At 41.1% G+C, this 25280-nt stretch overlaps 1 protein-coding gene across 3 annotated transcripts; it reads right to left on the bottom strand.

Annotated features, from left to right (window-relative positions):
• Positions 1 to 883: 883 nt before the first annotated feature.
• pcca (propionyl-CoA carboxylase subunit alpha) lies at positions 884 to 25280 on the bottom strand. Of its 3 annotated transcripts, none has more exons than XM_044213006.1 (23): positions 25127 to 25280; positions 23474 to 23551; positions 23118 to 23165; positions 22722 to 22790; positions 21862 to 21975; positions 21489 to 21542; positions 21124 to 21255; positions 20512 to 20548; positions 18187 to 18265; positions 15541 to 15643; positions 13817 to 13911; positions 10649 to 10799; positions 8956 to 9099; positions 7951 to 8025; positions 6582 to 6650; positions 6373 to 6448; positions 6051 to 6264; positions 4314 to 4416; positions 3886 to 3984; positions 3657 to 3710; positions 2606 to 2746; positions 2004 to 2081; positions 884 to 1695 (listed from the first exon to the last, which is right to left on the bottom strand). In XM_044213006.1, exons 1-23 carry the CDS (start codon positions 25178 to 25180, stop codon positions 1627 to 1629), a joined length of 2136 nt encoding a protein of 711 aa, XP_044068941.1. In that variant the 5' UTR covers positions 25181 to 25280; the 3' UTR covers positions 884 to 1626. The 3 variants fall into 3 exon arrangements, 2 of the variants coding, with proteins under 2 accessions (XP_044068941.1, XP_044068940.1); XM_044213005.1 differs by having other exon boundaries at positions 25076 to 25195; XR_006379758.1 differs by lacking the exons at positions 884 to 1695; positions 2004 to 2081 and having other exon boundaries at positions 2662 to 2746; positions 4314 to 4433; positions 25076 to 25195.

Here is a 25280-nt window from a genome sequence, read left to right as displayed (position 1 = left end):
TAACTTTTAATTTGATTAATTTAAGGGGTCGGGGGGCAGACACCGTCACTAAGGAGTTTTGGGTGGGTAACTGCTCTGGAAGCGCAGAGAAGCGTGTAGGACTGCAACTCCGCCTCCTGGTCTTAACTCTGGGTTCTCATGGTTTAGGTCTACTAATAAAATCAGTCAGATTTCTAGATATGAGAGCTGCTCCATCCAAAGTGGGATGAATGCCGTCTCTCCTAATCAGACCAGGTCTTCCCCAGAAAGTCTGCCAATTATCTACAAAGCCCACATAATTTGCTGGACACCACACTCGACAGCCAGCGGTGGAATGAAGACATTCGGCTAAACATTTCATCACTGGTCAGGTTTGGCAGGGTCCCAGAGAAAACTACGGAGTCCGACATTGTCTTTGCATATGTACACACCAACGTCGATACTTCAAGTACATTTAGCTGATAATACTTACATACTTTTACTTAAGGTTTTGAATGCAGAACTTTTACTTGTAGTGGAGTATTTTTAGTGTGGTATTAGTACTTTTACTTAAAGGATCTGAATACCACCGCTGCTGCTCTGGCAAAGCCTTCAGGCCTCGCTACCATTCATCAGACTATGGCCATACAGTTTTATTTTTGTTAATGAGAAGGTAGTTATGTTAGCTAATATACACTGAATATTTCAGTTATTCAAATTCAATAAAAGTCAATAACGGTGTATACTGTAGTCTAGTTTGTAGATTTCTTTTGCCGTGGTAATTATTTTTACCTTTTAGAGGTATTAAAAACATCTTAAAAGTCATTAAATTTGTACTTAAAAATGTGCAGATACCCTGATGTGGCATCTCTTTTCTTATTTTAACTGTTGGTTCTGATGTAGTCAGACAGCAGTTCAGTCAGAGTTACTGTATGTGGAAAAGAAGGAGCACTTTATTGGTTGTATGTAGTGTCTTATAAAGTGTCAGTTTAATTCAATTACAACAGACATTTTTCCTACTTACCTTGAGTAGTATCGAGCTATGCGCATTGTTTTGGTTTTCTCCAATGAGATTTCTGTCTCCACTCCAATACAATAGAGGTGAATGGAACTGTTTTTGGTGCTCAAATCACAGAAAATGACATTTGAAAAACTTAGCTTATCAACCAGGTCCATATCCTTCCATTGTAGTGGAGTGGCAGCAGACATTTCCTGTATAAACATCTCAAAACCTTGGCACAGAAACCAAAACTACCTGCAAGGCCAGACAGCATAGGGGTAAATTGAGAAAATAATTTTTTGTAATTTGGGTGACTGACCAGTTAACAAAAACTAACAATCAGGTCTAGAAAACACACAAAACAGAAGCAGAATGGAAAGATTCACAAGAGGTTTTTTTAAAGACAGTTGCATCCAACTAAGCAACATGAAGGAGTCCGATATGTGGAGAAGACACTGCAACACTGCTGATACAGCTCAGCTGAGTCACCATCAGGGAAACTAAACTCTGCTGGGGGGCCACTGAGAAGACTGACCACTGGCAAGATAAAGCAAGCATCTGTTATTTTCCAGTCTGTTTGCCAATGTGGATCTTCCTCTATGGACACAGAGAGGAGTAAGGCTCATCCCGGTGCTGATGTCACACATCAAAAGGTAAAAGGTTGTGTTTTATTCGAGCTCTACCAGCAGGTCTCCCTCTCCCACCGTCTCCCCTGGCTTACAGTGGACACTCTTAACCTGGACAGGACAGGAGGACACACACACACAATTCAGTATATCCATTTACACTTCATAAAGGCCACAAGCTGAGAGCCTATGCTTCATTACATTACTTGTTTTGGTTAAATAAATGTGTCTAATCTACCTCCATGATTAATTATTAATTTGCTCCTAATAACTGGACTGAGTGCTGCTTCTTTATATATATTAGTAGGGACGCACTTATCTCATCTGCTGATTGAGCAACATACCCATTAAAATCTATGAACTAGATACCATTATTTACGATAATAACAGTAGCTCCACCATAAGAATTTCATAGTTACCTTAGCTTGCTTGACAGCAGTCAAACTGTTCTGCATCTTCATGGCTTCAATCACACAGATTTCCTGACCCTCTGCAACCTACAACCACACACACACACACACACACACACACACACACACACACACACACACACACACAATGATGGCACACACACACACACACACACAGAGTTAATGATTGCTTAGTAGAACTATAAATGCCGGGACACACAGGAGGGCAAAGCGCAGACAAGCGCCATTCTAGGTCACTTCTCCTGCGAGCAGCAGCCTGGCTGCCGCACCAGAAGCATTTCTCCGAGCTGGTCAACAAGCGATCCTGCTCCTCTGCTCTTCAGCGCTCGCGCGCTTCCGTGTCCTGTGTGTCCCGGTTATCTCAAACATAGTGAAGATGTTGACAAAGATATCAGTGCCTCAAGAACCACAGCTGATATTGTAGTCTGCCACTATTCTGCAACCAACACCCTCCAGCTGTTAGTCACATTTGTTTTCAGCTCATCATGGCACCTACCCTGACCAAGAGGGCTATCACCAAAGGTATGTTGTGCGGCAATATGTCTTGTCTGTAGATATGTTGTAAACCTCTACATATTGGGATGTGTTACCGTATCTCCAGGCTTGACGGACACAGCCACCACTGTGCCTGGCATCGGTGAACGCAAGATGCTGCTGGTGTCTTCTGGAACTTTCTCTGGCATGTAGGAGTTCAACTCTGCAGCCAACTTGGACAGAACGCGAACCTTAAACTGCATAACGATACAGAGTATGAGAAACACAGGAAGGAGGTGTCTTGTACTGCAATATGATCAAGAGGAAATGGTTTCGGATAAAATTAAGACCATAGAACGCCAATGATTTCACAACAACAAAGTCTGTTTACAGGTCTTGGGGAGAACAAGGTACAAGGCAGAATTTATTGTCATAATTTCCATTTACAACATTCAGTACACAGGGGAATTAAATTGCGTTTCCTCAATAAGACAGGTAAGTGCAAGTAGTAATAAATTGAAAGTGCAATGAATGAACAGAGCCGCCACAAATGTAAAGATGAGTCCCATTAAATAAAAAAAGTTCTAATATGCAAAATACGTAAAACTACTACTACTACTGCATATGTGAAAAAAGTAGTATAAAGCCTTTAGTGTCTCCAGGGGAGCTGTGTGAGGTCTGACAAATGTGGTCAAGTGATGTTACTTGAGTCAGCGTTGGTTGGGGCTGAAGGCTATGTGTTGTGTTGGTGTGGAGCTAGAAAGAAGTGAGCTCACCACACCTCTGCAGCCCGCTGCTCATCTCTGCTGCAGGCTCCAGGCTCCAGGCTACATAAGTCACTACACTACTACAACATTTTTAATTGTTCAATCAAAGGATGTTATTCATACTGAAATGAACTAAAAAGGTGGATTATCTTGACTAGGTGCACACAGTATATAAATTGTTAATGCAAATCAGCTTACTGGATTCTGAATATGGAATAAACCTGCTTTATAGGCCTACCAACCTACTTTGATGTAAAAATGACCACAACGTTTCTTCTCTTTGTGGGAGTGTGGGAGCTAACACTACACTCTGCTGCACTATAGCCCGCTTAGTTAGCATGAGAACGAGAGAGACAGTAGCCTGTGTGATGATGTGTGTGTGATTATGTGCAGACATTACCGATGTGCCCAGGTACTGCAGGACAATCTTTCCTGAAGCATCTCTGGACAGACACTGAAACAAAACACAAAACATCTGCACTACATCTGTAGTCTCTATAACTGACCTTTGTAAACACTGCTGAATTTTTCTTTTAATATACTGGGGTTTTTCAGATCTTACTGTGTGCTTAGTGTGAGGTAAAAAAAGATGATATCATTTAACAAACCTGTGTGTGTGTGTGTGTTACCTGTAACATCCTGTGTGTGCCATTGATGGTGAGAGGCAGCAGTGGGGAGGCCAGGTTCCACTGTCCACTGACTTCTACCTTTCCTCCATCCACCTCCACCTACAGAGACACAGATTATTTTGTTCCTGATGCGATGGCTCAAACTCATTACCAAGAGACAGTGACATCCTGTTGTAAGTCTACACAGGGACTTTAGCTACATCATTCCCTGCTGACTGACTTCTATTTTATCTTCTGGAATGTGAGCTTGGGTTTTGACACAGTTGATAACATGACAATATCTACATACATGGATTAGCATCACAGCTTTAATTATTCATTTCTTTCCAGTAGAGCAGGGCCTAATGTTTCAGGGACACTTAATACCAATTTCAATACAGAGATATTGATATATTTCATTTGTTCATGGATGCACATTACATACTCACAGTATAAACATTTCCTGATTTGGTAACCTCCACAGAATGGCATCCCTCCACCAGCTCCACACACAGCTCCCAGTGGCTACATTCCACAGGGGTGGAGGACATCCTGCAACACACACACAGCTGATTTTATTCTACTAGGGGCCAAAGCTTTACAGCTTCTTCTGGAGTAACATGCAGTTGAATATCACCCTAAAGCTGGCATTCTAGGGATGACATTTTACAGTTCCCAATGTTTTTTTTAGCCGTGTCACCTAAATGTACTTAACTATGTTACCACATGTTTCTAGTTTCTAGGTGCTGCTGAACACTTTTGCTTGTAAGCAAAATCGTGAGGAAATGCTCCACCAGCTTTTAGAACTGCTGTGAGTTTTTGTGGTTCCCACAACACAAACAGAGCGATACATCTTCTAAAACAATCTAGCTGATCACGTCATGTCAGTTACAGGAGTCGCATTCTCCAAGTTTCTCCAAACTTTCATTTATATCATATCAACAATTTAAGGTTATAAGCTTAATAGTTTCTGAATCAGGACATCCAGTATTTATATATTTTGGTCAGAAAGTTGCGAGATCAGACTGAAATCAAACTGGACGTTTCTAAAGTTTTCAAAGATGGTTTGGTAGGAACATGAGTTCTACGGTTAGTGCCAAAGAAAAACGCTGTCTGACGGCAAGGTAGAGCGGTGAAAATATTCTCAATACAGCGTACACTTAAAATTATATAGATTTTTTTGAGGTGGGCCTTTTTTTATGTGACTAAATTGTGTTTTTCTGCTGCCCCCGTCCACAGCAGTGCATTGCTCTGCTTCCCTGCTGGGACTCCTGTCTGCTTCTCCAAACTGGGGCGGGCTGAGTGCTGTCTACTGTAGGTAATACACTGACTATGGATAAGTTCCTCATACAACCCACCTTAAAAATACCCAAACTATCCCTTTAAGTAAATAACTACAACTCAAAAGATTCAGCTGGAAGTCTGTGGTGAGAGGACAGAAACAGTTTTGATGATAAAGATAAAACTCAATTCATCGCAAAAGACATTTTTGTGCTAAAGATGCTCGGTATCATACATATTAAATTAAATGTTCATAGTAGTAGAAGATATGAAATGCTGATTAAATGTATCTGAAATAACAGCAGCCTATTGACTTTGGCACGCCTTATTTTTAACAAACAACTTTGTCCAAATACTGGAGATCCTGATTCAGAACTATTAAGTCTGATACCGAAACACAGGCAGAACAACCCGAACCAGCTTCACAACAGAGACTGTAGCAAGACGGTTCAGAGTGGTAAGTTATTAATTTATAACTGATTTATCTTTCATAGGTAACGTTTTAACTGTGCACTGTCTCTACATCACAGTAACAACTTTATGCCCATTGGCTGCCTGGAGGGTATCTAACGTTATTTTAATTTCATATTTAGTTGTACTTGTGGAAACTGCTCAATTCCTGCATTATGACGCGTGTGACAGTGACATAGATATGTTACGGAAGTAAAGGCTAGACTACAATCAAGCTGTTTTCAGGCAGTTCAGGAGCAGAGTTTTCTGTGGGAGAGTTTAACTTAGACTTTTTCACTTTGCAAACCTATTACAAAACACAATAAAGGAATGGGAAAAGCCAAAACGCATAGGTCTGTGGTGAGGCTGTAGGAATGCTTGTGACGGAAGGGATGGAGTGTAGCAAACTAGACACCTGTAGCCCCCCACAACGTCAAGCTGACTGCTGTCCTCACCTCGGGTTTCCCAGGACTTTCTGTGAACGGAGCTGAGCAGTGATATAGAGCGCTGCTGCTGAGGCCAACAGCTCCCTGCGTTTGTCCACCTCCAGCTGGTGACCCTTGAAGCCATCGGGGTAGACCTCCGGCAGGAAGTTGGTGCTGATGTCACCAGAGATAAAGCGAGGGTGGGTGATGATTTCCCGCAGGAGGGGAATGTTGTGGGTCACACCTGGAGAGAAGATTACCAAACTTCATTACAGAAAGAAAAAAGCTCATGTCCATTTAAAGGTGAATGTGTGTCTTAGCTGACATTCACTATGAAAATCTGTTGGTGTACCTCTGATTACATAGCTATCCAGAGCGTCCTCCATCCTGGCAAGAGCTTCAGCTCGTGTAGTTCCATAGGTAACCAACTACAAACAGATACCAGGGGAAATTATTGCAGAACCACAAACCCTTGTGGGATGGTGGCATTTTGTAATCAACATTCTCGTTGCATCTGTTCCTAAAAATAATAAAGAGTTCTACATTTAATACATCACTGACCTTAGAGATCATGGGATCATAGTAGATGCTGATGTCACTTCCCTCCTGGATGCCGCTGTCTACACGGACCTGACAGAGCGAGGAGCAGACGAGAAAATGTTCATATTGGCAGAACACTTGCCAGTCACTCAGGGAGAATGAGTGGATTGTGTGTGAGGAGAATAGAATTTGAAAAAATTAAAAATCAGGTGAAACTACAAACTATAGTATCTGAGTGAGGACTGAATGCTCTTCTCTGATGCAGCTCTAATTTGACGTAGACAGATGATGTGCTTGTATGTTACATCAACATCTTGCCTAATGAAGCTTTAAGACTCATGTCGTGCACGCACGCACACACACACACACACACACACACTATGGCAGGTGGATAGTGCCACGGAGGATGAGACAATCTTACGTACGCTCATGTGATTATTTACAAGTGATTTGTATTTGCATAAACTGATTCATGACAACATCAGGGATGATGTCATCAGTCCATTGTGGAGTTTTATCAAAGTGTTAACGTCGTGTTTCAATCAACAAAGTTTTGTATTCAATAAACAGTTGTTTCTGAAAGTGAGCTCAGGTTTATTAAACGCAGTGACAATAGTTTGCCCCTTTGAAAGCAGTTAAAGCTGCTGACTCAGGTTCAGGGATTTTATCCAGCAGAATTTCAAACCCTTATTCAAAGCTTACAGGCTGTTTAACTGCATCTTAGTCTCCTGAAACACAAGTGAATAATATCATGCTGTGGAAGGAGACTGGCGTGTCTGGTCGATTTTGACACTTTTTAAATCTTTTTCTAAAACATTTTCAATGTGGAGATGGCTTATTATTTACCCGCCACAGTTTATATTTATTACAAGCGGCACACGCGAGTATATTGCTTAAATCTAGTATCATATCTATCATGTTTACTTTTGTCTGTGGACTCACATCAGTTTCCAGCTGTGTAGAATGCATGTCAACGGTTTAGAATGCAGACGGAGTCACTGTGTAATTTCACAGCTGCAAATGCATATACTATTGAGCCTAGAAAACAATGTTTCTGTTGAGACAAGCTTCTGATCTGATCCGCTCTCTCTCTTGTTAAAAATCAATCTAGCTCACCCAGCAGTCGATCTCTCTCTCTCACCCTGCGATCAACTTAAATAACAAAAAATAATCAGCCGGATCATCCAAACAAGATGGTATTTCAATTCATTAAAGTTACACAACAGCGTTTGCACTGCAATGTGTTTCAAGGATAAAACATGAGACTACTTTTACTAAAAAGAAAATTGGAAAAGAGACTATGATGTGCCCTGATGTGTATAGAGGTCTGATGCGTTTATACTGTAGCGCGCGCACACACACACACACACACACACACACAAACACTTACATTGCTGAGGTTGAGTGGCTCTTGGTATTGAGACAGCCGCCCAATGGAGGGAAGACCAAAAGACTTGTAAGGATCCTAACAGAACAAACGAGAGAAACAGATAAACAAACAGAAAACATTGACACTTCAGGTTTCACTCAACAGTAGCGTAAGCAGAATGTTACATCAACAAAGGTTTAAATTGAAATACTTTTATTTATTTTACTTGTCATAGCAAACTACACTGTCAGATGCAATATACAGCAGGAGCACGTTGTAATTGGGGGGGGGTTACAAGTTGGGAAAAGTAGAGCCAAACAGCTCCATGAGTTACAATCAGGAGGGGATGTTTGAGGAAACACCACCTTCACTAATCAATTTCCTGGAGGAAACCCTGAAACATGTTGTTTAGGGATAAACGGCCACTGTTTAGCATTTGAGTAGCTTAATTCTTTAACTCCTACTGTGATACATGTCATATTAACCAAACCAACTTTGTTCTCCACAAAGGTGGTAACAACCTAGGAAAATACAACTACATCTACATAGCCTGCTGGATACAAACAATTTGTTATTGCATGTCCGTCCTATGTTTGTAACTAGTAATATTGTACATGTAATCTTATGTACTTGATTTTATCTAGACTTTCCACCAACACTGCAGGTGAACACTACAGGGGTCCTTTAAACATTTTAATTCTTTTAGCCCCTGTCTTTCAAGAAGGCTCTTTATATGACTGATTCTGGGTAGGATTAGGTCTGCCTTTCATGTCTTTTCAACATGCTTTGTATGTTTTGTCTTTTTGTGCTTTGCTTGATCATTGTGTTCAGTGGATGGATCAGCAGCAGTTTCTGTGATCAGTCTACTTCCAGCTGCTGCTGTTTCCCGCTGGCTCTTTGGTTATACTGAGAGAAACCCTAACCCATGTCACTTCATATAGCCCTTACAGCTCTTTACAGGTAATAACTAAACTGAACACATTGTTACTTGTTTGTAAACACACACACACACACACACACACACACCTCAGCGTAGACGCGGCTCTCAATGGCCCAGCCGTTTATTGGGATATCTTCCTGTTTGTGCTGCAGTTGGTAACCCTTGGCAACCCTGATCATCTGCTCCACCAGGTCCAGGCCAGTAATACACTCTGTAATTGGATGTTCCACCTGGGGTCAAAAGGTTAAATAGAGAAGATACAGGTTTCTGCAAGCAAACTAGTAGTGTGCTTGTTGAGCGTGAAACTCAAAGAACCATTACTGGCCTTTTCCAGGTATTTCAGCCGCATCTTATGGTCTTTGTCAACAGGTGGAGTTTGCTCAATTGTCACAGAGATGGTTAAAGATGAATTAGTCAAACTCTATGCACTGGTGAACACCGTGAGATGTGGCGTAAGCTCCAAAAAAACCCTGTAAGTAGACATTAGCCTAGGTGTTTAAATCGCCAACCAATTATGATAGAACAACGTGAATTAAATGTGTTTCAGAATCAGGTTTGTGGCAACTTTACTGGCTTACTTCACATCAAAAGTCATTCACAACAGTCCAATAAAAATGATCACTTTGGAGTGCCCTGGGAGCTGAATTCCTTTTTTGCATGTCATGCCCCTCTCACTCCCTTCGTTTCCTATCTCAGCTTCAAACGGTCCAATAAAGGTGAAAATGCTTTTTAAAAAGTGGCCATTTTACACTACATATCACACTGTTTAATTTCTTTATGTTTAGTGTGAGACATGCTTGATGGCAGACCGCTGGGCCATTGCTCTGCTTGCTCTTAGATTGTAATTGTGGATTGTTCGAGCAGACACCACTGGGCTCAACACTGAGCTGGCACTCCACACCAGAAGAGAGCATCACTTTTTGGCATTTGGTGCTAATGTTTTCATTTATTTTGTGGATCTCTTCTATTGTACACTTAATACACATGAAAAGGGGTCTCTTGTTACTCAAAGGGTCTTTCCAAATGAAAACAAAGGCTAAATTAAAGCTGCAAGCAGCAATGATCGGGCTCTTGCACCTCCACGCATGTCGGGGCATGCTGCAGCCGCGGCATCCTGTAAGTTACCACTTCCTGTTCAATGGCGAAACATCGAAATTCGACACCTCTTAACAGCCACATCGTTCAACAAAAACTCAAGCTTTTGATAACTTTTCATCTTCAACCATGTTTTATGTATGCTGACTAAGTTTGAAGTTGATCAGATTAACGGTCTAAGACGAGTTCGTTAAAATATGACCCCTATAAATCACTGAAAATGAATTCCAAATGGCCGACTTCCTGTTGGGTTTAGGTCATGTTACTAAGAGACTTTTTTTGTTGATCTTGGCATCTTACACGTACCTCCCAAATTTCGTACATGTGGGTGAAACCGCAAGGAGGGGCAAAATTTTTTGAAAATTTCAAGGGGGCTGTATAGAGCCATTTTCCCCCAAAACCCATAAAATATAAAATTTTTCACCAGTCCTAATGAGTGTGCAAAGTTTCACAACTTTTTGAGCACCTTTAGGCCCTCAAAAATGAGATTCATTCATAAAAAGTGTGAATCATAAAAAGAAAAATAATAATTCCTTGCATTTCAATAGGGCCTTCACCGGCTGTCAATGCTCGGGCCCTAATGAAAAAGAAATTCACTCAAAACTGAGTGTAAACCCAACTGTCAGAACCAACTGTGTCTATACCCACATACATCCATCCACACAAACACAGCCCTACACTGACCTGCAGTCTTGTGTTCATCTCCAGGAAGTAAAAGTTCTTCTTAGAATCCACCAGGAACTCAACGGTGCCAGCAGAGGAGTACTGTACAGCTTTGGCCAGCTGCACTGCCTGCTCACCCATTGCCTGCCTTGTCACTGGGTCCAGGAAAGTACTGGAGAGGACACAACACTAGACACTCAGAATCACCTCAGCAGTGTAAATGGGGAGTCTAACAGAAACAAATTCCTACCCAAAAACCTATCATTTTTATATACATACTAAAAAGTCACAAATGTAAGAATTCAGAGGCACCTATCTCATTAATGCTGATTATTGTACGGGTGGCTGGTCTGCTCTTCTATGATGTACTGCTGCTACGATGTATAATCACTCTTTTATAGCATCAGCTTCCTATTTCAAATATGATCAATATATATTTTATATATATTTTAATTCAGTTTCAGCATAAGATACACAAAAAATATAATTAATACACTTTTTTCAAAACCAATCATCACATACTGCGGAATGCAGGTGAGACACCTGAGCAGGTTAATAAGTGTTTAGGCATTTTCTATTGTCTACATGGTACTTTCTAGGTAATACATCTACAAACTGTAAAAGACAGAAGTTATCTGATAAGGCATGAAAAACCTGCAATACACATTTTCATAAATCAATTTTAATGACTAAGAATGAAAATGATGAATTGAGTAAACGGATACAAATTCTGCTCTGAATGATTTCTATTGTGAGTCTCCTTTATCACACCTCTTCCAGATAATGTGCTCTGTGCAGCTTTTAGCTCACTGTTTTGGTTCTCTGACCCACACAAAGTGACACAAAAATGACAAAAACATTCATGCAGCTAAACTTATAGCCTCAGACATATAGCTTTAAAAACTATCTAAGCTATTATTTTCAAATGTCACAGTGAACAGTAGAACTCATTCAGTTGGTTGACCAGGCTCAAGTTGTCAATGGAGTGGGGGGGGTTTGGTTTGTAGTTGGTGATCTGTCTGAGCCCCTTCCAGACATAAGCAGAGGCGTTGGCTGAGAAATGGCATTGTAGAATCTCTGAGTACAGTCGTTTAGCTTCTTTCACCGCCTTGCGAAACCTGTCCCTGTCTCCACTCATGAATGCCTCTTCCTTTTCCACCCTCAGCTGTCTTGAGTTTAGCTGTGAACCAGGGTTTGTCATTGTTATAACTCACCCTGGTGCGTGATGGTACACAGCAGTCCTCACAGAAGCTGATGTATGATATCACAGCCTCTGTGAACTCATCCAGACTGTTGGTAGCAGTCCTGGAAAGTTCCCAGTCAGTACAGTCCAAGCACACCCGAAGGTCCTCCATAGCTTCACTGGTCCACTGCTTTCATGTCCTCACAACAGGTGTACAGAGCTTTAATTTCTCCCTTTATGAAGATATCAGGTGGACCATGACGTGGTCAGAGTGTCACAGTGCAGCGCGGGGGATGGTGCCTTTCTAGTCTTTCCGATTACTCAAAGCGCTTCACACTACATATCACATTCACCCCATACCACTAAGCCACAGCTGCCTCGATAGGCACTGCTTAGTGTAGTGTAACAGTAATCCAGAATATTCTCCTCTCTGGTCAGGCGTCTGTATTTGGGAAGTTCATGGCTGAGATTGCCCTTGTTAAAGTCACCGAGGAGAATAACTAAGGATTTGGGTTTGTCCGCTCCACTCACAGTATCTAGTTGGCGAGCATGTGTGGTCCATCCTGCATGTTGGCCTGCAGTGGTATGTAAACAAACTCACAGGGGGAGCAGAAGGGTTGGAAACAGCTGTAGAGCCTGATGTGTGTTTTGGCTGCTTTGCTCCTGTTGATCTTCTTCAGCTGACTTTGACGATTAATTCATCTAAGCCATCAACCTGTCTCTTAGACCCCATTCAAACTAGGCTGCTTAAAGACGTTTTACCCTTAATTATCACTTCTTTACTGGATATGATCAATCTGTCTTTATTAACAGGCTATGCACCACAATCCTTTAAACTAGCTGTAATTAAACCACTTCTTAAAAAGCCCACTCTTGATCCATGGGTTTTAGCCAACTATAGACCTATATCTAACCATCCCTTTCTTCTAAGATCCTTGAGAAAGCAGTCGCCAATCAATTGTGTGACTTTCTAAATAACAATATATTTATTTGAGGATTTTCAGTCAGGATTTAGAGTGCATCATAGCACAGAGACAGCACTGATGAAAATTACAAATGACCTTCTAAACTGCATCAGACAATGGACTTTGTACTTGTCTTGTTAGATCTTAGTGCTGCGTTCGTTACAGCTGCTCACTATCACGTCAATGCACATACGAATAGAATTCCTAATAGAATAGAAGTGTCTGTTTAGTGACTTACGTTGGAAAAATTAAGACGAAGAGACGGAAAAACAGCAACAGGCAGCATGCAAGTTGGAGCATGCGCACACATTTGTTTTATTTATTTACAAAAATGTTTTATTTACAAATGATTAATTTATTAATATTATTGTTACCACAACCATTACATTATTACTATTTCAAAAATTCTAGGTGGTATTTGCATTGTGGTAACAGGAGCTCACACTGGGCGCTTTGGTGGAGGTCAAATTTTCAAAATAAAAGACCCCAGACGGTAACAGGAGCTTACCAGGTGGGCACAGAAAAGGCTGGAATTTAAACTTTTACTGCATATTTTCAGCTACAGAAACCATTAAAATGTTAAAACATGCTCTTTAAAAGACATTTATTCTTATACATTCTACTTAACTTTTCAACTCCAAATTCTACCAGTTTAACATTTGGTTTTTGAGCAGTGTAGATTGTGTACATTTGAGCTTTCAGATTTTTCAGGGTAGAATATGTTAGCCTAAATGAATCCACTCCGCCCAGTCATTAATATTCCAAAATGGATTATATTCATTATTTTCCTCAAAATTTTACAAACAATGTCCCATAATGACAACGTGAAAGAAGTTTGTTTGAAATCTTTTTTTTTTATGAAAAAAAAAAAAATCACGTTGCCAAACGTATCTACCATCCATCGTTGCCGCCAGTCCGAATTTCCACCTCATTAAAAGTTATTGTCAGTTGCCTGACCTTCTTGTGCAAAAACAAAGTTGGTTGCATTCACCCATGTTGACTTAAAACAAAACATTGCCAATAGCAGAGTTTCTCACTAACCTGGGAGCTTCTTCCACTACCTTCTGGTTCCTCCTCTGGATAGAGCACTCCCTCTCATTCAGCCACAGAGCATTACCATGTTTATCAGCCAGCACCTACAAGAAGCACACGGTATTCTCTGGTTGTCTCTGGTGAATGTCTTGTCAAAATAACTGTTTTTTAAACAGGGTTCCCACACTTTCTTAAAGATCAAATTCAATGACTTTTCAAGGACTTCCAAGGCCCAGTTCCCTCAAATTCAAAGACCCAACAAGGCATAGTTTGAGACATGGATCAAGGTTATTACTGTTACAACACTCAATTTTTATAATGAGAATTAGCAGGCAAAAAATTTGTATTCTTGCACAAAATATATAAATTTAAAAACTTTCAAGGCCTTGATTTTTGAAGAAAAAGGGTATAGTTTAATGCAGATTCACACAGCAGCATTCACACTATTGTTCTTGTTATCTTTATTAATAGTGTATTATTTTGCTTTTTTGCAGCATTTTTTATAATGTAAGTGAATGGGAAGAATCTTCAAATCTTCAACTTACTCCACTTTGAAATGCTACTCCTTTCACATACTTTCAGCTGAAGACTAAATTGTAAACGGGTGACAAGACTTTGAACTATTAAACTTGTATTTCAGCTTTTAGCAATCTTTTATAGTTTTTGAATTATCACAGTTTATGTTTTATGCAGTAGGCATTTGTTAATTTTTTAAACAGGGGGGATGGAGGGTTTCCCAGTTTGTTTCGTTCACCCACGACTAGCGAACCTACTCATGCCCACCGCTCCAAAATTATTGGCACCGCTGCTTCAGAATTTTAGAAAATGTCATGAAGTGGCAATTACATAACTGTGGAGCTGTTCACTACACTGAACTCAAACAAACGGTCGTCTGCTCTCTCTCCACTTTGAGGATGAGCAACTGGAAGCAACTGGTGACAGGACGTCAATCACTCGCAAAGTCATGAAAACCAAATAAACAACAGCACGAGTACAGCATTTACTCCTCAGGCAGAGTGACAAACAGGGCAGAGCACAGTCGGACTGGCCATCGGGAGCACTGGGAGAAATCCCGGTGGAATGCTTGAGCAGTCCACTATACAAAAACAAGAGCGAGATGCGTTGGAGCACTTTGCCTATGCACCAGTCCACATCCTCCTACTTAAGATCCTCTATAACAGTTCAACTGTTAGTCAATGTTTTTCAGCTGAAGCCGTAAGACAATAGGGATAAGATAAGCAAGGTTTGTGTTTGGCTGACTATTTTTCTGTATCGGGTGTCTTCGTTGAAACATGTTCAACTTTTCATAAAGTCGATGCACTGCATTGTCACTTTTCGTGAACCGACCAATCAAAAAGGCTGTCATGCTACAGTAAACATTAGAAATGTTGAACTCACTGTTATGCATGAGTGGTTATGGTTGGTTGGAATGGTTTTCACATCATAATTGCACACAAGGAGAAGGAGCACATGCACACACACACAGTATAAATAGTATTTAATAAACTGTTTGTTGATAAACTGTTACTTGAACATTTTTCACTGTGCTCCTAAATTTTTTCAATTCATTCATTCATGTACTCCTTGGGAAAAAAAAACTTAGCATAGAGCCCTGATATATGTGCATAAATATATTCATATATATATAAATATACACACACACACACGCGCGTTCTGTGTGCACAATGACAATATTAAATGACATCAGACCTGTGTGTGGACATGTGCTATACCTGTATCTCTATGTGTCTGGGGTTGTCTATGTACTTCTCAATGAGCAGCCTGTCATCTCCAAAGCTGGATGCTGCCTCCTGGGACGAGAACCGGAATCCTTCCCTGTAACAGTACACACACACAAAAGTTGCAGGGGTTATAAAGGTAGCAAATACAAACAGTCTTTCCAGTGGTCCGTAGTAGTAGTAGTAAAAAGTAAAAGTAGAAACAGGTTCTCGAATTATAACAGCTGAAGTGTTGGAAGTAGGAATAGACAGTGAAGCAGCAGTTCAGGGAGTTGAAGATGATTTACTATCTTAAGTAGTAACTATCTTAACAAGAGTAAGATGAAGTTGTTGGATTAGCAACAGCGATATCATTTGAAGTATTTCAAAGAGTTAAAGTCCAAAATATGCTGCAGAAGCAGTGATTGTATTTGGTAGTGGTCATTGTGCAACTATTTGCAATAGAAGGTTTTGTAGTACTATCGGTGGTCCAGTAGTTTAAGTAGCACATATGGTAATTATAGAAGCAGAATAACTCCCCTACTTTTTGTTGAAGCTGTGATGTCTGATTGTACATGGTTTTCGTTAATAAAGAGATGTTAAAAAAGAGCAGATGATTAGACACCAACACCAAAGAAAAATTGGCAAGCGATCCAGACCATCACAGGGTACAAAAGCAGGAGCGCCCCCATTAAGTGTGAGGCCACGTTACCAGATGAGCTAAACACATTTTATGCTCTCCTCCCCAACAAACAGTCAGCTGTAAAGTCCACTCCGCCTCCAGAAGACCGGCCACTGTCAGTATCCACAGCGGATGTGAGAAGAATCCTGCTGAGAGGGATTATGAGTAAAGTTGCTGGGCCTGAGAACATCCCTGGCCATGTACTAAGAACATGTGCCAACCAACTAGTTGATGTCAGTAATGACATATTTAACATATCACTGTCACAGACCCACAAACAGGCCCCAGACAGTTCGGATTGGCGCTCACAAACCTCCTCCACTCTAGTGTTCAACACGGAGCCCCCCAGGGCTGTATGCTCAGCCCCCCTTGCTGTATACCCACGACTGCAGCCCTTGACATGGAGACTACTCTTGAAGTTTGCGGATGACACCACCATCATCGGCTGGATTATAAACAACAATGAGACTTCATATCGGGAGGAAATCAACAGTCTTGCAGAGTGGTGCACAGAGAACAACCTACTGCTCAACGTCAGCAAAACCAAGCAGCTGATCGTTGATTTTAGAAAAAAGGAGGCAAAGACACACTTTCCTTTCTACATCAGTGGAGCTGAGGTGGAGCAGGTGAACAGTTTTAGATTCCTGGGAATCAGCATCACAGAGAACCTGTCATGGTGCTCTCACATCTTCACATGGTCAAGAAAGCTTAGAAACAGCTGTATTTCATAAGGAAACTTAAGATTCCCGTGCCAAGTTCTTGTTAACCTTCACAGAGGAGCAATAGAAAGCATCCTGACAGGAAACATCACAAACTGGTATGGGATGTGCACGGCCCAGGACCGGAGGGCTCTGCAGCAGGTGATTAAAACCACTCAGAAGATCATGGGTACCAACCTACCGAGCATCAGTGATATCAGAGAGGTGAGGTGTCTGCGCAGAGCCCAGGACAGTACCCACCCAGCCACAACCTGTTCACCCTGCCTTCTTCTTCTTTTCCTTTCGGCTGTTCCCTTTCAGGGGTCGCCACAGCGAATCATGTGCCTCCATCTAACCCTGTCCTCTGCGTCCTCTTCACTCATACCAATTAACTTCATGTCCTCTCTCACTACAACCATAAATCTCCTCTTTGGTCTTCCTCTAGACCTCCTGCCTGGCAGCTCCAACCTCAGCATCCTTCTACCAATATATTCACAGTCTCTCCTCTGAACACGTCCAAACCACCTCGATCTGGCCTCTCTGACTTTATCTCTGAAACATCTAACATGAGCTGTCCCTCTGATGTCCTCGTTCCTGATCCTGTCCGTCCTCGTCCCTCCCAAAGAGAACCTCAGCATCTTCAGCTCTGCTGCCTCCAGCTCTGCCTCTTGTCTTTCCTTCAGTGCCACTGTCTCTAAGCTGTCCAACATCGCTGGTCTCACCACCGTCTTCAACACCTTTCCCCTGCCTGACGAAGAACAAAATGAAGACTTTGGAGTGGCCGAGTCAAAGTTCTGACCTGAATCCTATTAAGATGCTGTGGCATGACCTTAAAAAGGCAGTTCATGCTCGAAAACCCTCCAATGTGGCTGGATTACAACAATTCTGCAAAGATGAGTGGGCCAAAATTCCTCCACAGCGCTGTAAAAGACTCACTGCAAGTTATTGTGAATGCTTGATTGCAGTTGTTGCTGCTAAGGGTGGCCCAACCAGTTATTAGGTTTAGGGGGCAATCACTATTTCACACAGGGCCATGTAGGTTTGGAGTTTATTTTCCCTCAATAATAACAACCTTCATTTAAAAACTGCATTTTGTGTTTACTTGTGTTATCTTTGACTAATATTTAAATTTGTTTGATGATCTGAAACATTTACGTGTGACAAACATGCAAAAAAATAAAAATCAGGAAGGGGGCAAACACTTTTGCACACCACTGTAAATTAACCTTATATCTTGAGATAGTGTACATGGAGGGTGTGACAGATACAGGAATACAATACCTTGTTTCATCATCATTCCAAGAAATCCTCATTCCTTTCCCTCCTCCCCCTGCAGATGCTTTGATCATCACTGGGTAGCCTAGCAACACCACAAAGATAAAACAACGCCACAATTTTAAAGGTGCATTTGTAAAAGTGAATTTTTGCTTTGCTTTAACCACCAGGCTCTACTTGAAGCCCACTAAAATATATTCAACACTACAATATACACCCCTGTGAAACAGCTGCACTACCTGCAAACAGAATTATGTAAAGAGAGTTGCAGTCAAACGTTTACATATTCTTGTAAGGGATTTTATGGCAGTTTGGGGATTATAATGATTTCTACAACGGTTCTTTTTCTGTGACAGAATGATTGGGACATGTACTTATGTACTTAAAAATAAAACAAGTTTGGTTTCTTTTATACATTTTTTGGGTCTTCTGGAAATATGACAAATATGAACTTTCTGTCAGTGATTATGATTTACTACAGTTGGTAACTTCTCTGTGCCTGTAGAAATAAGGTTTGTTTGACTGCACACATTAGAATGAACCACAAACATCACAATGAGAAATTCTAAAGGGCTCAGTACAGATTTGAGAAAACCTGTGACAGATTTACAGAAGTCAAGAATGTCACCTGGGGCCATCTCAAAACATCTTGAGGTCCCAAGATCATCAGTGCAAACAATTACTCTACAGTTACAAGCAATGGGAACAGTGGTCTCTTTGCCAAGGTCTGGAAGAAAACCCAAGGGCCGGGCCAGGCCAGAAGACAAGCAAAGTGGGAGGCGATGTCACTCAAGGAAAAGGCCAAGGAAGCTGTGCTGACAGTAAGAGAGCGTGAGGGTGTGCTCAGAGATCTCTTTCTCACAGCTCAAGAAGGTTTAACTTTTCCAGACACTACTCTAAGCAGATTGGCAGTATACAGAGATGTGGACTCTGAACTCTTAGTTTGTGGAGGCAGGATTCACATGTTCACTGAAGACAATACTGCAGTGTCACTTTTACCGTATGAAGCATGGGTGTCTACATTGTTGGCACAAGAAGCCCACAAAGCGAACCATGAAGGAGTAGCAGGATGAGGAAAAAAGCCTGGGTGATAAAAGTCAAAGTCTTGTCAAAAAAATGGCAGACAGCTGTGTGGTCTGCAGAAAAACCTTAACCAAGACAGTGTCAACAGATCACAAGTGACCTTCCACCTGAGCGAACAGGACCAGCCGCACCATTTGAGTTTACAACCATGGATCTGTTCGGCCCTTACGAGGTGAGAGATGAAGGAAAAGAGTCAAACTCAGAGTCTGGGGAATTGTCTTCTGCTTCACGGCTTCAAGAGCCATGCATATTGGTGTTGTTAGTGACCAGTCATCCGAAGGATTCCTGCTGGCCTATCAGAGATTCAATTCACTGAGGGGACACCCCAGGAAACTGTGGTCAGATCCTGGCACAAACTTTGTGGGGGCCAAACTTGCTCTCGAGAAGATTCACAGATTTATGAACCAACGGAACAAGTCTGAGCTTGAAGATAATAATATTAATTAAAAAAAAAAACTTTATATATACAGCACTTTTCAAAACAAAGTTACAGGGTGCTTTACATGGTTGAAACAGGAACAAAAACATTTCAGAGTTATTTGGCCACAATAACAAGAGGTATGTTTGGAGGAGAAAAGGTGAGGCATTCAACTCAAGAACACTGGACCCACTGTCAAACATGGTGGTGGTAGTAAGATGCTCTGAATGCTGTTTTGGTGCTAGTGGAGCTGGTGCATTGCATAAGGTGGATCAGGCCATCAAACCATCTGCTAGAAAGTTAAATCTTGGATACAAATTCTGCCAAGAAGAGTGGTCAAAGATTCAACCAAAATTCTGCCAGAAGCTTAATGGCTGCCAAAAGCGGTTGATTGAGGTGAAAAGAGCTATAAGGACATGCAACCACATTCTATTTGTGCAGGATGTACATTTCTGACCTATTAGATGTTATGTTTTCAGAAGACACACAAAAACAGTACAAAAGAAACCAAACTCTTTTTATGAAGAAAAGTCACTTTTTACACCTTCTGCCACAGAAAAACAACAGTTAATTAAAATCATTAAAATCCCCACACTGTCTTGACATGAATGTCCCTTACAAGTGCATGTAAACTTCTGACTGCAACTGTATGTAGAGAGATAATAAATCAATAATACATCTTCATAATAATAAACACCTCCTCTGGGTCAGAGACAGAAGGGGATATGAGGTCAAATGGATGGGAGATCATTTCTGCAGTGGGATTCAGCTCTGTCACACAAACTAACACATACTGTGCATTTTCAGTGTGTTGAGAAGTGATGACTTACCAATGTCCTGTGCGATCTTCACAGCTTCCTCAGCAGTCTGACACAGAGAGGGGTTTATGGTTACTGATGATGAACCAAAGCATTACTGTTTGTCTCTTCCATACTTTGAACTGGCTGGTCACCATACTGTCAGTAAGACTTGTCTTGATGGTTTCAAAAATGAGGCCATTATATTTCTTGACTAAACTGTCATTGTGTAGTGATGTGTGATTGGATCACTCAGGTTGTGGGTGATGTAGAACATTGACATTTCTACATGGAATAACACTGGAGCTGGACTTGGATAATGGATTAGTCAGGAAACACATTAACTCCTCTCGTTTGGGACTCTCATTCACTGCACAGGAGGCAGTCCCAGATGCTTCCCATAGAAAAGCTTAATGAGGGGGCTGTGTGCTGCTCTTTAACGGAGGTGAAACTTGTAAAACCTAAATGTGCTGTTTAAAAACCCTTTCAGTAAAGCATTACGCTCATCTTTGTCAAAGTTTGTTTTTGAGTGTGGAATGAGCTTCACCCTCTTTATGCAACCACCCTCCCGATCCCCCAAAATTCATTCCTCTGGTGCATGTGTTCTTGTTGCATACATGCACTGCTGTGTATGTGTGCCCGTACCTTGACAACTCCATCAAATCCTGGGATAGTGTTGACCTTAGCAGCCTTAGCGATCAGCTTGCTCTCAATTTTATCCCCCATTGCCTGGATAGCATGGGTGTCTGGGCCAATGAATGTCAAGCCCTCTGCCGCCTAGCACAAAACAATAATACCATGAGATTTACCATGTAATAATACTATAGACAGAACAAAGATGTGTTTGTATTTAGTAAAAAGATGAAACATAATACTGGGGTTTATTGTCCATGCTTTAGTAACTAAATTAATTAACACCTTAGCATTTGTTTGTCATTAATTCATTTTGAACTCATGGTAGTAAAATGTGTGTGTGGAGAGAAAATAAGTGTGTACCTGATTCTACTCACCAGTCGCTTTGCAAACTCTTTGTTTTCAGAGAGAAACCCATAGCCAGGATGAACCTTTACAGAGAAATGTTTATTTGATTTGTTTCAAAGGCTTTCAAGCACAAAGCTATAGCTTTGAGATTATGTAACCATGGATGTACTCTATAAATTAAATAGGTAAAGAAATATTTGGCACAGCCGACATCTCACCAGACTGATGAATGGTACTGCTCAGAAATAGCAGTTTACAAGTGTATACTAACTGTACAATGACTGAACCTCTTGACACAGATGTGTATTGAGATGCAGCCACATGATTCACTGTTTAGAGGAGCTGTATGTTGCCTTGATGAGCACAGTCACATAATGTAATAAGAGCCATATAAATGCTTACAGCTTGTGCTCCAGTCGCTCTGATGGCATCCATGATGGCGTCCATGTTCAGGTAGCTCTTACTGGTGGGGGCGGGGCCAACACACACTGCCTCATCAGCCATCTTTACATGAACCTAAATACACACATACACAGGGAAGTTAAATCCAGATGTCTCCTCAACAGTAGAAAGTGAGATACACACTTGGCACACACTGCTTGAAGACACACTTAGAACACTGTTACCACTTACTCCAGCTGTCTGTCTGTGTGTCCTGAAAACACAAAAATTTCACCTGGATTCTATGATATGACACATTTGGTTTCAAAATAGACTCTGGGATATGTATTATAAAGATGTACTTTATATGACTTCAAATCACCAGAGTTGTAATTCCATCTGTATAGTGCTGACTGAGGTTACTACTGCATGCAGCCATTTCGGCATGTTATTTCAGTGGTTTGGAGAATTGTTGATCCTCTTCCCTCCATGCTCCACCTGTTGAACACTGCCCTGCTCTCTGATTTGGGGATGGACGCCTGCAGGTCTGATACATAGATTCAGTTTTCAGATTTTGCACTGCACTTTGTTCACACTTACAGAAGAAGAACCAGGTTGAGCTGAAAGGTTGATGCAGTTATGTTACTGTGATATCTCCATTTCAAGGTTGGACTTAAGCTACAACAGCGTGGTAGCTTTACAGGTGGTGTTTTTATAGATTTCAGTACACAAACACCCAGGCTAGAACTCCCGGGGTACCATTGGTACGTTTCCACTGGTACTTTCAGAAGTTGCCAAGAATTTCCTGGGAAATTCAGGATCTCAATTCCCTGTATTCAACCCTAATTTTTAACACTGGATGAACACAGATGGTGACTCACAGCACTGGAGTCTACATCACTGTGAACAGCTACAGTCTGGATGCCCATCTTCCGACACGTCTTGATCACCTGATGGAAAAACACACAGCATTAACACTGATGCTTCACTCTACGGTCAATGTCAAATACAACGCTGTAAATTATATTGATAGGTACTGGGGAATAATTATATTGATAAAACTGGGGAAAAAGCAGCAAGTTTGTGGCCCTAATGATAACTTTGCAGAAGCGTTCAAAAATCTGCCTTATGGGGTTTTCTTTACAAGTTCCTCCTTCTGGAGGTGGTGTGAGGTCAACCTCCAATGAGTGTATGTCTTTGCGTGTTCAACAGTAATCCAACAACAGTTTCAGTTAGATTTCTTTTACAGTACATATCTGTGTGTCAGCCAGTCTTACCCTGCAAGCAATCTCTCCTCTGTTGGCAATAAGGATCTTATCAAAAGTCTGCAGAAGGAAACAGCAGACAGATTAGCACTGTTTATCATTGACACAACTAGGACTTACTTTACTCCACCTTTTCTCATTTGTCAATGAGAAGACTGGCAAGGCAAACCCCCTTTACCCCCAATCTCCTGAGCAAGGCATTTTGTTTCAGAAATCACACCCATTCACATCAGTGTCATACATAAATCACATCTTGCCTCACAATTATTAAATTGACATTTTCTCCAGTGTCAACTGCTGATTGCTGAATGCATGAACGGTTACAGTCAAACAGGAAGGAGGAGAATGAGAAGAGAGCTGTGTATTACCTTTTCACTGGGATTGTAAATGGTGGAATATTGAGCGTTGCTGTGCGCTGCACGGCATCTGGACTGGAATGAGGCATACTGCAAAACACATACAGATACACTATATTAGGCTACCATATGGTTTCATTTAATTCATTATTATATTCAATGAGGGTTGCTACAAGTGGTATGTGTAAGGGTGTAGTGTATGTTTAGATCCTGCTTATCAATTCCTATTTTAATTTATATGACAAACTAAAATATGTTACAAGAAATGCCAAGGTATACTATGATTTGTTCTGGTTAAATGTAAAATAAAATGGTAAAATAAGTAATTATACATGAGTTGGACATTCTAGGGCCTTTGATTGATCCCATTCTGTGTTGGAAGATTTAACCGCCATCATTAATTAAGGTGCATGCTGCTTAAACTGTGTGAAACAGCATGTAGCTCATTCGTCAGTTTAATGACTACAGACTCCTGCTGCTGTATGATACATTCTACATGCAAGTGTGATGACTTTATTGGTAAAAGTAATCTATTAATTTAACTCAGCACACAGTAGCCTCAAACAACTATGACAGTGGTTTTGCATGCTTTGGCCCAGTTACTGCAAATCACAACAGCATAACCTCAGACCAAAATCATTTAACTAACGACGCTACTGTGTGTTAGGAATTCAAATATATATATATATATATATATATATATATATATATATATATATATATATATAAATAAATGTGAAAATCTCAGCAGATCCTTGAAACTTCTTTCAGTTATGCAGTTATATACAGCAGTATGTCCATCACAGAGAGCATTGATTAGACACGCTAAGCAAGTCTGCTAAATGATTTTCATAACAGAGAAATAAATGGATTTTTCAAGATGTCTTTCCACTTGTGATAAAAGGTAATCTGAGGTGGTAGAAAAAGCGAACTGATGCAAAAACTAGCACTAAAGTTGCACTGCACCACGTGATCAGTTATGCAGCAGTGCTTGTTGGAGTGACAACGTAAGAAATATGACATTTTATGGGTTAGGGTCACTTTGTGAGTGAGGCCCTCTGATCCAGACAGAAGCAAACTGGTTTCTTCTCTATCAATAAGTCGTTTTCACACCATTTGTAGTGTCTTTATTGATTCAGCACGCAGATTAATACCATGCACAAACACTCCTGAGGGCAGGCTCAGTGTAGGAATTAAACACGTTTCTCAGCTGGAAAAACGCCCAACGAAAGAAAGTCTCAGGAGTCAGAAACAAATACGTTTCAGGTTGTTTGGTAAATGAAACTGACGCCTTACATTTAAAATTCTGCACTGACCTTTTGGCCGATAAAACAGGACATAGCCTATCTTTTATAAAGCTGTTCGGAGCCCAGCCTGTCCCTCTGGGACAATGGCAAAGTTACACTTGATTTACACTCTCTCAGACAAAAGAAACGCCAGGTACCATTATTTACTTGTCAAGGTTTTGGCAAAAAACGTTTTCACAATTTTAACGATGTGGTAAGTATCTCTTATCATCTAATCTGTGTTATCTTTACGCCTGTTCCGTCAGGACGTTGCGGACTGTGCTAACCTACTGGTCATTAGCTGGTTATGGACTAACGTTGTGCTTACAGCTGTGCAGTTAGTACGTTTGTCCAACGAGTCGCCCTGCGAACAGCTCACCTTTACAGCAAACTGCAGCCTGGTCAATGATAGAGAGAGCCCGTGCGCCGCCATGTTGCTGAACTGTGACGGTCAACTACGCCACTGACGTCATGACGTTTCAGCTTTAGAGAGACCAGAGTGGTGGAGAGAGAGAGGCGTCAACACCATTCAC

Source organism: Siniperca chuatsi, linkage group LG11, assembly GCF_020085105.1.
Source record: "Siniperca chuatsi isolate FFG_IHB_CAS linkage group LG11, ASM2008510v1, whole genome shotgun sequence".
Classification (NCBI taxonomy): domain Eukaryota; kingdom Metazoa; phylum Chordata; class Actinopteri; order Centrarchiformes; family Sinipercidae; genus Siniperca; species Siniperca chuatsi.
This window is presented reverse-complemented; position numbering and strand designations above follow the sequence as displayed.

What these genes read in the sequence shown, in the direction of transcription:
- pcca (XM_044213005.1), bottom strand. Translation starts at nt 25,180, where the DNA reads ATGGCGGCGCACGGGCTCTCTCTATCATTGACCAGGCTGCAGTTTGCT. An exon ending in GTAGTGGAAGAAGCTCCCAG is followed by an intron (nt 10,800 to 13,816) that starts GTTAGTGAGAAA and finishes TGTCCTCTCCAG; the next exon opens with TACTTTCCTGGACCCAGTGA. An exon ending in ATGATCCCATGATCTCTAAG is followed by an intron (nt 6,449 to 6,581) that starts GTCAGTGATGTA and finishes ATCTGTTTGTAG; the next exon opens with TTGGTTACCTATGGAACTAC.